The 15,447-nt window shown below is 57.0% G+C and overlaps 1 protein-coding gene across 4 annotated transcripts in view; it reads right to left on the bottom strand.

Moving 5' to 3' along the window:
• The window catches only part of AP2B1 (adaptor related protein complex 2 subunit beta 1), a 124,510-nt gene that overhangs the window by 38,890 nt on the left and 70,173 nt on the right, over positions 1-15,447 (bottom strand). Inside the window, exons 15-16 of one of the 4 annotated variants that reach the window (XM_064166772.1) lie at positions 4,489-4,530; positions 627-773 (exon numbers count right to left, since the gene is read on the bottom strand). In XM_064166772.1, coding sequence (XP_064022842.1) covers positions 627-773; positions 4,489-4,530 — 189 coding nt within the window. Of the gene's footprint in view, positions 1-626; positions 777-4,488; positions 4,531-15,447 lie in introns of all 4 variants that reach the window. The other 3 variants (XM_064166771.1, XM_064166774.1, XM_064166773.1) reach the window with 3 other exon arrangements.

Here is a 15,447-nt window from a genome sequence, read left to right on the forward strand (position 1 = left end):
GAACCTCAGCATGGCAGTGGTTGGAAGGGACCTCTGGAGATCATCCAGTCCAGCCCCACTCCTAAAGCAGGGCACCCACAGCAGCTTGCCCAGCAGCACAGTGCCAGGGGGGTTGGAAGCTCTCCACACAAGGACACTCCACAGCCTCTCTGGGCAGCCTGCTCCAGGCCTCCAGCACCCTCACAACAAACAACTTGCTCCTCCTCTGCACAGCCAACCTCCTGCCTGACACTTTGTGCCCCTTGCTGCCCCTTCCCCTGTCCCTAGGCACCACTGACAAGAGTATGACCCCAGGCTCTTGCCCACCAGAGCTCCTTTAGCTCTTGCTGAGCATTGCTCTTATGCCCTCTGGTGCTGCTCTTCTGCAAGCTCTCAGCCCCAGGGCTCTCAACCTCTGCTCCTCACAGAGCTGCTCCAAGCCCCTCAGCAGCTCTGCAGCCTCCCCTGGACTCTTTCCAGCAGTTTCAGGACTCTCCTAAACTGGGGAGCCCAGAAATGGACCCAGCACTTCAGCTGTGGCCTCCCTAGGGCACAGAAGGGGAGAGTATAACCTGCCTCAAGCTGCTGGCCACACTCTTCTGGCAGCCTAAGGCCAGGCAGTGAGGCTGTTCTCTGTCCTTACGTACAGACTTGGCAGCCACGTAGCCTCCAGGAGCCATGCCTATGCCAGACGAGAGCTCGAAGAGATCGTTGAGTCCACTCATCACCACGGCCGGGGTGGGTGAAGGGGCAAAGGTGTTCGGCACGCAGGCAGGAATGTAGCTCTGCCCCACCTGCTGGAGTCAGAAAGAACAGGCACTGGTTAAGATGGCACACAAAGGGCACCACTGATTGACTAAAGCATCGACTTGGGCAGTATCCTTAACACCTCCAAGCCGTTTGCAGCTTCCCTGCTGAGTTCTCCACAGAGCTAAACAATGCAGCTGGGTGCCAAGGCTCTGGCAGCTCAGCCCTGCACAGCCCTTGGCATTGGTTTTGACAGCTCCAGTTATCTACTGCCACTGTAGAGGAATCTTCTCCATCCCATGAAGACAAACTGCTGAGTGGATCTACCCTGCATAAACTCAGGGGACAGCAAATCTCACCCAAACTCCAACAGCCTTCAGCAATCTGCAAGGTTTTGCATATCCAGAGGTGGTGTGAGTAAGCCATGACCATGGGGTGTCCTCTCACTCAAAGACAGAGCTCTGCATTCCACCCAAAGCCAGAGCTCTGCATTCCACCCAGAGCCAGAGCTCTGCATTCCACCCAAAGCCAGAGCTCTGCATTCCACCCAAAACCAGAGCTCTGCATTCCACCCAGAGCCAGAGCTCTGCATTCCACCCAAAGCCAGAGCTCTGCATTCCACCCAAAACCAGAGCTCTGCATTCCACCCAGAGCTCTGCATTCCACCCAAAACCAGAGCTCTGCATTCCACCCAAAGCCAGAGCTCTGCATTCCACCCAAAACCAGAGCTCTGCATTCCACCCAAAGCCAGAGCTCTGCATTCCACCCAGAGCTCTGCATTCCACCCAAAACCAGAGCTCTGCATTCCACCCAGAGCTCTGCATTCCACCCAAAGCCAGAGCTCTGCATTCCACCCAAAGCCAGAGCTCTGCATTCCACCCAGAGCCAGAGCTCTGCATTCCACCCAGAGCTCTGCATTCCACCCAAAACCAGAGCTCTGCATTCCACCCAGAGCTCTGCATTCCACCCAAAGCCAGAGCTCTGCATTCCACCCAAAACCAGAGCTCTGCATTCCACCCAAAGCCAGAGCTCTGCATTCCACCCAGAGCCAGAGCTCTGCATTCCACCCAAAGCCAGAGCTCTGCATTCCACCCAAAACCAGAGCTCTGCATTCCACCCAGAGCCAGAGCTCTGCATTCCACCCAAAACCAGAGCTCTGCATTCCACCCAGAGCTCTGCATTCCACCCAAAGCCAGAGCTCTGCATTCCACCCAGAGCCAGAGCTCTGCATTCCACCCAGAGCCAGAGCTCTGCATTCCACCCAAAACCAGAGCTCTGCATTCCACCCAGAGCCAGAGCTCTGCATTCCACCCAGAGCCAGAGCTCTGCATTCCACCCAAAACCAGAGCTCTGCATTCCACCCAAAGCCAGAGCTCTGCATTCCACCCAGAGCCAGAGCTCTGCATTCCACCCAAAGCCAGAGCTCTGCATTCCACCCAAAGCCAGAGCTCTGCATTCCACCCAAAACCAGAGCTCTGCATTCCACCCAGAGCCAGAGCTCTGCATTCCACCCAGAGCCAGAGCTCTGCATTCCACCCAAAGCCAGAGCTCTGCATTCCACCCAAAGCCAGAGCTCTGCATTCCACCCAGAGCCAGAGCTCTGCATTCCACCCAAAGCCAGAGCTCTGCATTCCACCCAGAGCCAGAGCTCTGCATTCCACCTAAAACCAGAGCTCTGCATTCCACCCAAAACCAGAGCTCTGCATTCCACCCAAAACCAGAGCTCTGCATTCCACCCAGAGCCAGAGCTCTGCATTCCACCCAAAACCAGAGCTCTGCATTCCACCCAGAGCCAGAGCTCTGCATTCCACCCAGAGCCAGAGCTCTGCATTCCACCCAGAGCCAGAGCTCTGCATTCCACCCAAAGCCAGAGCTCTGCATTCCACCCAGAGCCAGAGCTCTGCATTCCACCCAAAGCCAGAGCTCTGCATTCCACCCAAAGCCAGAGCTCTGCATTCCACCCAGAGCCAGAGCTCTGCATTCCACCCAGAGCCAGAGCTCTGCATTCCACCCAAAGCCAGAGCTCTGCATTCCACCCAAAACCAGAGCTCTGCATTCCACCCAAAGCCAGAGCTCTGCATTCCACCCAGAGCCAGAGCTCTGCATTCCACCCAGAGCTCTGCATTCCACCCAAAGCCAGAGCTCTGCATTCCACCCAAAGCCAGAGCTCTGCATTCCACCCAGAGCCAGAGCTCTGCATTCCACCCAGAGCCAGAGCTCTGCATTCCACCCAAAACCAGAGCTCTGCATTCCACCCAGAGCCAGAGCTCTGCATTCCACCCAGAGCCAGAGCTCTGCATTCCACCCAGAGCCAGAGCTCTGCATTCCACCCAAAACCAGAGCTCTGCATTCCACCCAGAGCCAGAGCTCTGCATTCCACCCAAAACCAGAGCTCTGCATGCCCAGCACTGGTCCAAAAAGTCCATTCAGTGAAGCAGAAGCAGTTGTCTCTGTCTGCCAGAGGACAACTTCCTGCAAGAAGGGCAACCCTTCCCTCTCAGGACTTAGATGAGGGCACCAAGCCTGGAATATTAAACTTTAGGTGCCCAGCTTCAAGACTCTCAACTTCTCTTCCCCACTGTGAGCACAAAGAATGATGTGCTTGAGGGTCAGGATCAGCAGCCCAGAGCAGGCAGTGGCTGAGGCAGGCCATGGCACACACTGATGACAGCTCTGGCTGGGAGCTCTCACCACTGTGCTGTGTTTGGGAGCCCACCTGAGGTGTGGTGCTTCAGCCAAGCCTGTGGACGGGGAGGAGTGGGTGGTTTACAGGGCTGCTTGGAGGGTCTGTGCTGGCCCAGGAAGGAGGAGTGGGTGGTTTACAGGGCTGCTTGGAGGGTCTGTGCTGGCCCAGGAAGGCAGAGGCCTGGCTCTGGAGGGATGATCTCTCCAGTGCAAGCATCTCCTGCATCCTGCCGCAGGCTGCCTGGGCTACAGCTAGGCTGTGCCAGGGGCTCTCTGTTCAGAATGCTGAAGTTAGAAAGGAATGCAAGGCTCAGGGCAAAGGAGGAGAGAGATGGCTGCAGCCATAGGCAGGCTCTCTGAAGGGCCCTCACTCCAGAACTGACTATGCTTCCCTCCCAGGCCTGGGAAGAGGAGCTGGAGCCTTCTCCAGGAGACTGCTTCTGGCTCAGGGTTGGAGGCACACCCCCTCCTGCCCACCACGTCTCCAACTCGTCCTTTTCCCATGCTTGCCTGGAAGAAGTGGGATACATTCGAAGCCAAGGGTGCCTTGGAAGCAGCATGAACGTCTCCCATGTCCTGGCAAGCACTCTGGGCTCCAAGACACCCACAAAGCACAGGCACAGAGGAGGAGGCCAGTGGCAGGCAGAGCTCAGCACCAACCACATGTAATAGGAAAGCTCAGAGCACCTGATCCTGATGTGCAGGAAACATCTTAAATGGCATCTGGGAGGAGAACAGCAGTGAGAGTTCAGCCAAGCCTGTGGTGACCCTGGGTTGGGGTCACCAGAGGACAGGCTGTGTGAGCACCCTTGGCTGCACAAGGATTGGGGCACTGCCAGCACTAACACTGGTGCTCAAACCAAAAGCCTGGAGAGAGAAGAGCTAAGCAGATAGGAGTCAACAGCTCTGGTCCTTGGGAAAGCTCAGGTGACAGCTGGACTCAAAGCAACACGAGTGGGGGGGACCTGCGTGTTGGAGCTGCATTTGTCCACCCTCCTGGCACAGGGTGGGTGAGGCACTGCTGCAAAAGCCCTGGGCAGCTTTGGAGAGTGGGTGAGAAAATGGAATGGCACTTACTGCCGGGCTTCCTCCAATGCCCCCGCCAAGGTCACAGCCAAGCTGAAAGAGAGAAGGAGAGAGAGGAGAGAAAGACCGAGGTCATGTAAGCCGAGTGGCAGCTGGCACAGCGCAGCCCGGCCGGCGGCACCGCTCCCCACCGCGGGCAGGGCAGGCAGAGACACTCAGGGAGCAGAGGAACCCCTGGCTGGGGGTGGGGGGAGGGTGAGCAGAGCTGTTAGAACTGCCCCACGGCTCTGCCACGGACAGGAGTGTTGTGCACGTTAGGAAGGACAGACCCCCAGCCCCTCCCCGTGCCTGTCCTTGCACCGGGAGCTCTGCACGGCTCTGCTCCTCCTCGCACCGCTACTCTCCCTCCAACCCAGCACGCTGGCGCCAGCAGCCCCCAGCAGCTCCACCAAACCCGGCGTGGGGAGCGTGAAACGGAACGAAAATCCAACTGACAGCTCCCTGCAGGGCTTCTCCAGGGAGCAGCCCCAGGCGCCTGGCTGCGCTCCGCCGACACGCGTGCGGTGGAGGGTTGCAAAGTCCTCTTGCACAGCTCTCGTCTGGACACAACTGTGGCTCACAGGACCATCAATCGCGGGGTTGAAACCTTGCTCCCCTCCCCCTCCCCCCCGATCACCCATCTGCCTGGGAACTGACTAAACCACCGTTCCTAGCTGTGGGAATCCTGTGTTTCAGGGTTGATATGTCTGTGGAGGGAACAACAGACCTAATGGGAATGATTGGTTCCCACATTTTCCAACCAGCTGATGCTAAAGAAAAGGATGTGGCCTTAATCACTGAACCAGCTACAACCAGATACTTTGCTGTTCATGAAAAGGTTAAGTGATAGATCATCAGTAGTCTGCACAGACAGTGAAGTGGGTACAGGTTCCCCCTCTACACTCCTCTGGCCCCACATACCAACTTCAGGAAGGCAAGTGACTGTAGCTTTGGAACTGTATGATGGAGCCAGCATTCAGTAATGTACAGGGAGAGGCACAAAGTCATATTCAACTGCTTTCAGTACTGATTATTGTTGCTGTCTTCTCTAAGACTCCAAGTGCAGGGTGCTGCACTTTGGCCACAGCAACCCCATGCAGAGATACAGGCTGGGGTCGGAGTGGCTGAGAGCAGCCAGACAGAGAGGGATCTGGGGGTGCTGATTGATACCCACCTGAACATGAGCCAGCAGTGTGCCCAGGTGGCCAAGAGCGCCAGTGGCATCCTGGCCTGCATCAGGAATGGTGTGGCCAGCAGGAGCAGGGAGGTCATTCTGCCCCTGGACTCTGCACTGGTTAGACCACCCCTTGAGTGCTGTGTTCAGTTCTGGGCCCCCCAGTTTAGGAGGGACATTGAGATGCTTGAGCGTGTCCAGAGAAGGGCAACGAGGCTGGGGAGAGGCCTTGAGCACAGCCCTACGAGGAGAGGCTGAGGGAGCTGGGATTGGTTAGCCTGGAGAAGAGGAGGCTCAGGGCAGACCTCATTGCTGTCTGCAACTACCTGAGGGGAGGTTGTGGCCAGGAGGAGGTTGCTCTCTTCTCTCAGGTGGCCAGCACCAGAACAAGAGGACACAGCCTCAGGCTGCCCCAGGGGAGATTTAGGCTGGAGGTGAGGAGAAAGTTCTTCCCTGAGAGAGTCATTGGGCACTGGAATGGGCTGCCCGGGGAGGTGGTGGAGTCGCCGTCCCTGGAGCTGTTCAAGGCAGGACTGGACGTGGCACTTGGTGCCATGGTCTGGCCTTGAGCTCTGTGCTAAAGGGTTGGACTTGATGATCTGTGAGGTCTCTTCCAACCCTGATGATACTGGGATACTGTGACCCACAAGAGCCAGCAGGACATGAGCTGGCCCTCACCACAGCTCAGGTGGCCTTTGCCTCCCCTCCCTCAGGAACACCCCAGCTCTGTGATCTGATGGGACACCCCAATAGTAAAGAGACCTAACAGTGCACCCAGGATAGCTCTGCCACGGTAGAGTCTGCAGGGACCCAAGCAGTCGCCGTGTACCGGCCACGGAGCTTCCACAACCAACTGCCCCCTCTGGAGCCCCTCTGCAGCCCGCTTGGAGGCTGTGCTGCCAGCAGCAACCTTTACAAAGCACCCAGACCACTCTCACAGATTCCATCAGGTTAGAGGGGACCCTCAAAGGCCATGCTGTCCAAAAACCCTGCAGTTAGCAGGCATCCCTCCAGGCTCAGGAAGAAGTTCTTCCCAGCAAGAGTGATTGGCATTAGAATGGGCTGCCCGGGGAGGTGATGGAGTCACCATCCCTGGAGGTGTTTAAAAGGAGGCTGCATGAGGCACTTAGTGCCAGGGGTTAGGTAATTAGAAGGTGCTGGGTGATAGGTTGGACTCGATGATCTTGAAGGTCTCCTGCAACCTGCTTAATTCTGTACCCTGTATTCAGCCTAGACTGGGCTGCTCAATGCCCCATCAAGCTTGACCTTCAATGTCTCCAGGGATGGGGCCTCAACCACATCCCTGGGCAACCTGTTCCAGTGTCTCTCAGCATTTCCTTCTGATGTCCAACCTAAATCTGCCCTGCTCCAGCTTCAAACCACTGTCCCTCAACCTGCCACCACAGGCCCCCCCTGAACTAGGACATCCCTCACCTTCTGCCACAGCCACCTCTCCACACAGCAGCTCCTTCTCTCACTGCCCTCTGCACAAGTCCAGTTTTGCTCAGCTGACTCAAGACATATCCCACAAAAAGCAAGTGATTCCCAAGTCAAAAGCAGCATCAGTCACAGAGCAAAGGAAGGCAGCCAGCAGCTGCAAATCCAATTAACACCGAGGTTATAAATGCAGCTGATGGCACTGTCAGGTCTCCCCCAGCCTGGCAGAGCAGAGTTTTGTTCTCCAGCCTGCTCTTCAGGCCGAGCCATGTCTGAGCTTCATTCATCAGATCATTTACACCTCGTTACTGGCTCGCTAAGGAGAAACAAATGCAACTATTACATCTCATCCTCCTTCACAGTGAGCTTCAGGCTTTGTAGTGACAGGCCAGAGGAAGAGGAGGGAGTGAAGAATCCTGCCCATCTCCAGATACTGCTGGAGCACAGAGGACTGCTGGCACCGTTGTCTGAGGCTGCTTTATCAATCAGCAAGCATGCTACAGGGGTGTGATGGAAGTGACTGAATAACTCTGCATAATCAAGGCAGATGTTGGCTGCTCTGCCGGCTCCCACCACGCTCAGCGCAGGAAGCTGCAGGCTGGCCCCCGAGAAACCCCTGCCCTTGGTGTCTGCCAAGGAGGCAATGACAGAGTGGGGCTCCTCGAGCTGTCCACCAGTCTGCCTTCCTCCTCAGCTGTCAGGCCTCGGGGGAAAAGCAGAACCTGGATCTATTGCCTGTCTTGAGTCCAGACTCCAGCCCTCACCCCCTACAAGGCAGAGAAAAACATTCCCTGGCTCCCAGGATTTGCCATCAGCCTCCTTAACAGCTCTAGATGGCTGCCAGCATCTCTGCTTTGTGGGAGCAAGCTCTGACCTGCTCCCTCTGCAGCCTGCATAGGAGGGGTCTGCAGACAGCAGCCTGCCACTCTCCTGGCTCCTAGGCTCAGGACCAAGGCTGCAGATGTGTGCTGCAGAGCCAGCTCCAAGGAGCTGGCAGCTCCACCAGGTCCCTGCAGGCAGGGCTGGCTCTACCTATGGAGTGAAACGAGCAGGCACAACCTATCTACTGCAACAGAAACCAGGAGGGGGAAGTTAACACAGACCTCACCAGTTCTGCAGCAGATCTGGGGTGCAGCAGCCATGGCAGAAGCACCCAAGTCCCTGTCTCCATTTCTCTTGCCTGTCACTCTCCCAGAGCAGCAATGGTTCCTCCACTCAAAACTACAGCTCTGCTTTACCCAACCCTCCTGTGGGATGCTTGATTCCAGACTTGAAGAGGTGGCACCGCCAACGTGGAAGGCAGGGAGGAAGAGAGAGGGAACAGGAACCAATTACCCATGGAGCATCCTCTCCCATCTGGAGTGACAGGCAGGGTGCAGAAGGCAGGCAGCAGATATTAGTCAGGCTGAACTGCTGCTGAACAAATTCCCCAGGGCTGGCAGTTCCAGTTTAGCATTTCCATGCATCCCACGGGTGGGCAGCCATTCCTGCCAGGACAATGTGAACCTGCCTTACAGGAGAGCAGGCAGGGTGACAGGAGCACATTATCAGAGCTCTCACAGAATGGCTGGAGTTAGAATGACTCTGGAGAGCATCCATTCCAGCCCCACTCCTAAAGCAGGGCATCCACTGCAGCTTGCCCAGCATCACAATGCCCAGCTGGCTTTGGAAGCTCTCCAGACAAGGAGACTCCACAACCTCTTTGGGCAGTGTGCTTCAGGGCTCCTGCACCTTCACACCACAGAAGTCTCTCCTTATCTTCAGACAGAATGTCCTGGGTACCAGTTTGTGGCCCTTGTTGTCCCTTGTCCTGCCGGTGGTGCCCACTGACAAGAGCCTGGCCCCATCAGTCCGCCCTACTCAGGCTGAACTGCTCCCTGTGAAGGTGGAGTGGACAAGAGCTGCCCATGATGGCCAAAGGGAACTTGTTAGCACTGCAAAGTCCTGTCCCTGAGCCCCAAACTGGCAGAGCTGCTGAAGAGCTCAAAGCCTCTGTCCCGGGGAAGAGCTGCCAGCCTCAGGGGACGAGCAGGGAACGCACAGGGAGAACCTTGACCACCAAACACACCAAGTTCTTCCAGCAGGAATCCTCTTTATTCCCTCCAAGCCCATCCAGCAGCACTGGAGCAGCCTCATGGGTTGAAAGAGAGGCTGGGCTGGACCCTGTACCAACAGAAGCAGCACCAGCACCTCTGCCCTGCCTGCCCTGATGTCTGCAGCTGCCCTGCTGCCGGGCAAGCCCTGCCCTGCAGCCCCTGCCCCAGGACCGTGCCTGTCCTGCCACAGGGAGAGCAGCAGCAGTGCTGGAGGCACCGCATGAGGAGAGTTCATTTGCATCTTCATAGCAGCCTGTGCCGAAGCGGCTCGGCCGCGGTGCCCGTGGCGTCTGGGGGGGTGACAATCACTTCTGCAACAAGACCTGAGGCATTTGGAGCTCCACGGAGTAAGGGCGAGGATGGAGCCAGGCACAGAAGCTGCAACCGCCACTGCTCAGCTGCTGCTTGGCCCCGCTGGCCACGGCAGGGACTGTCAGAGCAGCTCTGCCTTTCCTGCAGCCCTGGGTTCACAGGGGACCACTGCTCCTCCCTCCCTCCCTCCCTCCTCAAGCCCAGGGTGAAGCCTGACAGCCCTAGGAGCCGGGGGAGAGCACACAGCAGCCAGGAACACAGGCTGGCAGCTCGCCAGAGCACAGCTGCAAGCTGCCCACTCACTCTGGACTGATCCTGTTAGAGACATCTCAAGTGCAGGCTGGACCACTCATCTGCATCTGCTGGCCTCCTGATGGGCTGTAGAGACAGAATCAGGCAGGCTGGAAGAGAGCTCCAAGCTCAGCCAGCCCAACCTAGCCCCCAGCCCTGCCCAACCAACCAGCCCATGGCACACAGTGCCCCAGCCAGGCTCACAGCAGACTCCACCGTGGGTCATGCAGAGACATTTTCAGTACCTCGTTTGCTGCCTATTTTATGTCTCTGTTTCACAGCCCCAAGGCAGGCTCTGGCAGAGCAGAAGAGCTGCCCAGCCCAGGGAGAGCTGTGCCAGAGGTGGTGGAGGACAAGGTCATGCTGCCAGCACCACAGCCATGGGTTTCAGGAGCACTGATGCCTTACCTTGCACACTAAGTCCTCACCGTTTTCTGCTTCTACTGGGTGGAGCAGCAGCTCCACAAAGCTCCAACAGTCCTCTGACAGCCTTAAACCAGACAGAGTGACCCAACAGGAGAGCTCTATCAGCCTTCCTCCAGCCACAGACATGTGCCCTTTGCCAGCAGCCCAAGCAGCTGTCCCTTGCAGCTCCCCTAGCCAGAAGAGCCCAGATGAAAGGAGACAGCTCCGTGCCAGAGGCTGCAGGAACAGCCTGGGGAAGCATCACTGCAGACAGGGGTGCTGGGGCTGACCCAGCACAGCCACACTGCAGCTCCAGGAGAGGGTACATGGAGTAACTGGCATAAGATTACAGACAGCAAGTCACTTAGAATCACAGAATCAGGCAGGGTTGGAAGGGAGCACAAGGAGCAGCCAGTTCCAACCCCTGCCATGCCCAGGGACACCCTACCCTAGAGCAGGCTGCACACAGCCTCAGCCAGCCTGGCCTCAAACACCTCCAGCCATGGGGCCTCAACCCCTCCCTGGGCAACGCATTCCAGCCTCTCACCACTCTCCTGCTCAACAACTTCCTCCTCACCTCCAGCCTCACTCTCCCCACCTCCAGCTCTGCTCCATTCCCCCCACTCCTGCCACTCCCTCACACCCTCAAAACTCCCTCCCCAGCTTTTTTGTTGCCTCCTCCAGATCCTAGAAGGCCACAAGAAGGTCACTTGCAGAGCCAGGAGAAGAATGTGACAGCTGGGACGGACTGAGGGTGGCTTTGGGGCTGCCACTACCACCTGAGGCTTCCTACTTGGAGCAGATGAAATAACTCAGGAGCACAGGGGTTGTATCCAGGCGTTGGTGAGTCCCTAACCAGCCTCGGCAAGGCAGCTGCTGTGCACTAAGGTCAGACTCTGAACTCTCCATCGAAGGCAGGCAGACAGGCAGTGACTCCAGCAGCTCCTGCTCCCCAGCTGGTCAGACAAGGTGGGCACACAGGACTGCTGCAGCTGCTGGCCCTGCCCAGGCTGCACCCAGAGCCCAGGACACCCCATGGCAGAGGGGGAGGTGATGATGCTCAGGTCCCAGCTCTGGCACACTTCAGAGCAATCATACTAGCAGGACACAACTGAATGCAGAGTACTGTGTTCAGTTTTGGGCTCCCCAGTTGCAGAGGGACAGGGATCTGCTGGAGGGAGGAGGACTCCAAGGGAGGGCTGTGAGGATGCTGAGGGGACTGGAGAACTGCCTGAGGAGAGGAGGCTGAGGGCCCTGGGGCTGCTTAGTCTGGAGAAGACTGAGAAGGGATTTAGTCAATGTTTATCAATATCTGAGGGCTGGGGGTCAGGAGGGGGGGACAGGCTCTGCTCACTGCTGTCTGGGGTAGGACAAGCAGCAATGGATGGAAGCTGCAGCACAGGAGGTTCTGCCTCAACACAAGGGGGAACTTCTTTGCTTGAAGGGTCTCAGAGCCCTGGCACAGGCTGCCCAGAGAGGTTGTGGAGTCTCCTTCTCTGGAGCCTTTCAAGGCCTGTCTGGATGTGTTGCTGTGTGACCTGAGCTGGATTGTATGGTCCTGCTCTGGCAGGGGGGTTGGACTGGATGATTTCTCTGTGTCCCTTCCAATCCCTGACCTCCTGTGAGCCTGTGACCCCTGAACCATGCAGAAGGAACTCCTGGGGTCATCTCCCCTAGATCCAAGCTGACTACAGAGGGGCACAGCTCCAGCTGGAACAGCCCAGAGCTGCCTAGGCACTACAGAACACTCTAGAGCTGCAGCAGACAGCTTTATAGTCCAGGACATAAATCAGCCTGCCCTGCTGCCAACCTTAAATCAATACAATTCTTGTAGATGAGTGGCTGGAGTATTAAATAAAATCCTTACATAACAGACAATCCAAGCCTGCCCATTCCCAGGGATTTACTGCCCTGCCCTGGGTTCAGAGCAGCCTCCCTGGCTCCTGTTAGCATCCCTGGGAGCTGCAGGCTGCTGTGCTGGGAGCCCCCTGGATTATCAGAGCCAAAGGAAGATGACCCTGGCTGATGAGAGCAGGGACAGACATCCTGCACAGTGCTGCACCAACAGGCAGCCTCTAACTGCATCAAGTTTAGCCATGAAAAAGCAGTTTGTAAGGCACAAAGCAGCAAACTGCAGCTCTCAGCAAGCTGCTGTCCAAGCAGTTTTTGCCTGTCCCCTGTGAGTGGTGTCAGTGCCTTCTGCTGAGGAGCTGCAGATCTCAAACAGCTTCCTACCAGGAGGCTTGGTCACCACTGGACATCAAAGAAAACAAAGCAGAGGACAACAGGATCTGCCCAGGGGGAGCCAACAGGATCAGCCCAGGGGGAGCCAACAGGATCTGCCCAGGGGGGGCAGACAGGGGCAAAGCCTGGAGCAGGCTCAGTGCTGGCTCTGCTCCCTGGAGAAGAGCTCTGTACAGAGCAGGGCTTCCCCTAAAGGCTCTTTCTCTCCTTTGTTGATGGTCTTTAACTGTTGACACATGCTCAGCATCTGTACCTGCACAGTGTGCATGGAATCAAGGAATTGGTTTGGTTGGAAGAGACCCCCAAGACCATCAAGTCCAAGCACTAAGGCAGCACTGCCAGGGCACCACTAACCCATGGCACTCAGCACCACATCCCCCTCCAGGGGTAGGGACTCCAACACTTCCCTGGGAAGCCTGGGCCAGGACTGGACAACCCTCAAGGGGAAGAAATTATTCCTGATGTCACAGGATAAGAAGATGTCAGGGGCTGGAAGGGACCCAAGGAGATCATCCAGTCCAACCCCCTGCCAGAGCAGGACCACACAATCCAGCTCAGGTCACACAGGAACACATTCAGACAGGCCTGGAAAGGCTCCACAGAAGGAGACTCCACAACCTGGAGTGGGCAGCCTGTGCCAGGGCTCTGGGACCCTTCCAGGAAAGAAGTTCCCCCTTGTGTTGAGCTGGAGCCTCCTGTGCTGCAGCTTCCATCCACTGCTCCCTGTCCTATCCCAGGCAGCAGTGAGCAGAGCCTGTCCCCACCTCCTGCCAGCCCTCAGATACTGATAAACATTGATCAAATCCCCTCTCAGTCTTCTCTTCTCCAGACTAAGGAGCCCCAGGTCCCTCAGCCTCTCCTCATCAGCCATGCACTCCACTCCCCTCATCATCCTCCAAACTAAACTTCCCCTGGTGCAACCTGAGCCCACCTGTCCTGCTGCTTGTTCCTTGAGAGAAGAGCCCAACCCCTACCTGGGCCCAGCCCCCTCTCAGGGAGCTGTAGAGAGCAGTGAGCTCTGCCCTCAGCATCCTTTCCTACATGGTGAACAACCCCAGGTCCTTCAGCTGCTCCTCCTAACTCCTGTGTGTGCTACCTCCCACACCAAGGGCAGGACTCACTGGGGGGGGAGCACCAGAGCTGCTACTCAGAAATGAACTCCTGCAGCAGCTGGAGCCTCACAGGCCACAGGGACCAATCCCTAGAGGAGTATCTCAGGCAGTGCACATCACCAGCATGACCTTGGTGGGTATCCAGTTTTACACCTTGCAGTCTTCTACTCAGAAGCCTGGAAGTGGTTAAAAAGGCAACTTCAGTGCTCAAGAAATGGAAATGCAGAATGGCATCTGCCAGGGAAGTTTGCTGAGCCTTCTGGGTTAGTCCTGTTGGGAATCTGAATCCCTCTGAACACAGAGACCCTCTTCCAAGAAGGGGACATTATCAAACAGGCAAGAGCTGCACTAAGCCCTGTGAGGAGAGGCTGAGGGAGCTGGGGGGGTGCAGCCTGCAGCAGAGGAGGCTCAGGGCAGAGCTCATTGCTGTCTGCAGCTGCCTGCAGGGAGGCTGTAGCCAGGTGGGGTTGGGCTCTGCTGCCAGGCAGCCAGCACCAGAAGAAGGGGACACAGCCTGGAGCTGTGCCAGGGCAGGTCTAGGCTGGATGTGAGGAGGAAGTTGTTGTCAGAGAGAGTGATTGGCACTGGAATGGGCTGCCCAGGGAGGTGGTGGAGTCTGTGTGGCTGGAGGTGTTGAAGCCAAGGCTGGCTGGGGCACTTAGTGCCATGGTGTGGTTGGTTGGTTGGGGCTGGGTGCTAGGTTGGGCTGGCTGAGCTTGGAGCTCTCTTCCAACCTGCTTGATTCTATGATGCCAAGTATCCAAGGGGCTCAATGTGCCAAACTGGCTGAGATCCTCCAGCAGCCTCTTCCAGACCTTCAGCTGCCTTTGAGACACTCCCAGGACTGACACAGTCTCACCCTCACAGCCACAGACCATGATTTCCTACACCCACTCCCCACTCAAGCCCATTCCAAACCAGCAGAGAGCCTTAGTTTGGCTTGGAAGTGGCTTGGAAAAGGGAAGCAGCGTTTGGGGTTGCTCTCCTCTGGCAGCAGCCTGCATCCTTGCTCAGGCTGAGAGATGCTGAGAGAGGCACAGTGCAGAGAACTCACTGCAGGTCCTCTGGCTCCCCTGACTGCTCCCAGGTCACCTGAGAAGCAAAAGGGATCTGCTAGTGAGGAGCAGAAAACAGGATCAGCACAAGAGGCAGTGCAAACAGCATCCCTGGGAGCCTCAGAAGAAGTACTCTGGACAAGTTCATGTTGGGGAACCTCATATTCAACCCTTCCCAAGGCAAGGGCTCAACCACCTTTGGCTCCAGGCCTCTTTGACTCTTTAGACAACAAAATAAAGCCCCTCAAAAGGCCAAAGCAGCACAGAGAGGAAGGCAGCTGCCTTGGCACTCACTGCCAAGCAAGGTTACCTTCTGGTAGCACAGGAGCCCAAAGTGAAGTCACCTCTGTCTGGTTGGAGGAGGACAGGGATTGCTCACACTGTGCCTGCTGCAAGAGCACAGGGGGGCTGAGGTGAAGGCAGGAGAGCTGATGAGAGAGCAGCTCAGCAGAGAGTGCTCAGCATCACTCAGGGCCTCAGCTGTGGCATTGCTGCCCAGGACATGGTCACTGCCTTGGATCACAGCCCCATGGATTAACTGAGGGCTTGATGTGGGCCCTGGTGGGCACTGGTGCCATGTCAGCTGAAGCTCTCCTGCCAAGGTGGGGCACTGCACTAGGCTCACCAATGCCAACTGCCAGACAACTTCTCCCAGAGCCAAGACTTTGCCCTTCTGCTGCATCCATTTACTTGGCTCTGACACCAAGGAGAAGCCAAGGGCTGCCCAGTGGCCTGAAGGCAGGCCAGCCAGCCAGCAGAACTCAGCTCCTAACCCCTCTGAGCTGCCAGCCTGTGCTTGCAGTGCCTTCAGGCAGCCAAAGAACCCTTGCAAGGCAGGGCCAAGG

This window comes from Pogoniulus pusillus, chromosome 27 (assembly GCF_015220805.1).
Source record: "Pogoniulus pusillus isolate bPogPus1 chromosome 27, bPogPus1.pri, whole genome shotgun sequence".
Taxonomy (NCBI): Eukaryota; Metazoa; Chordata; class Aves; order Piciformes; family Lybiidae; genus Pogoniulus; species Pogoniulus pusillus.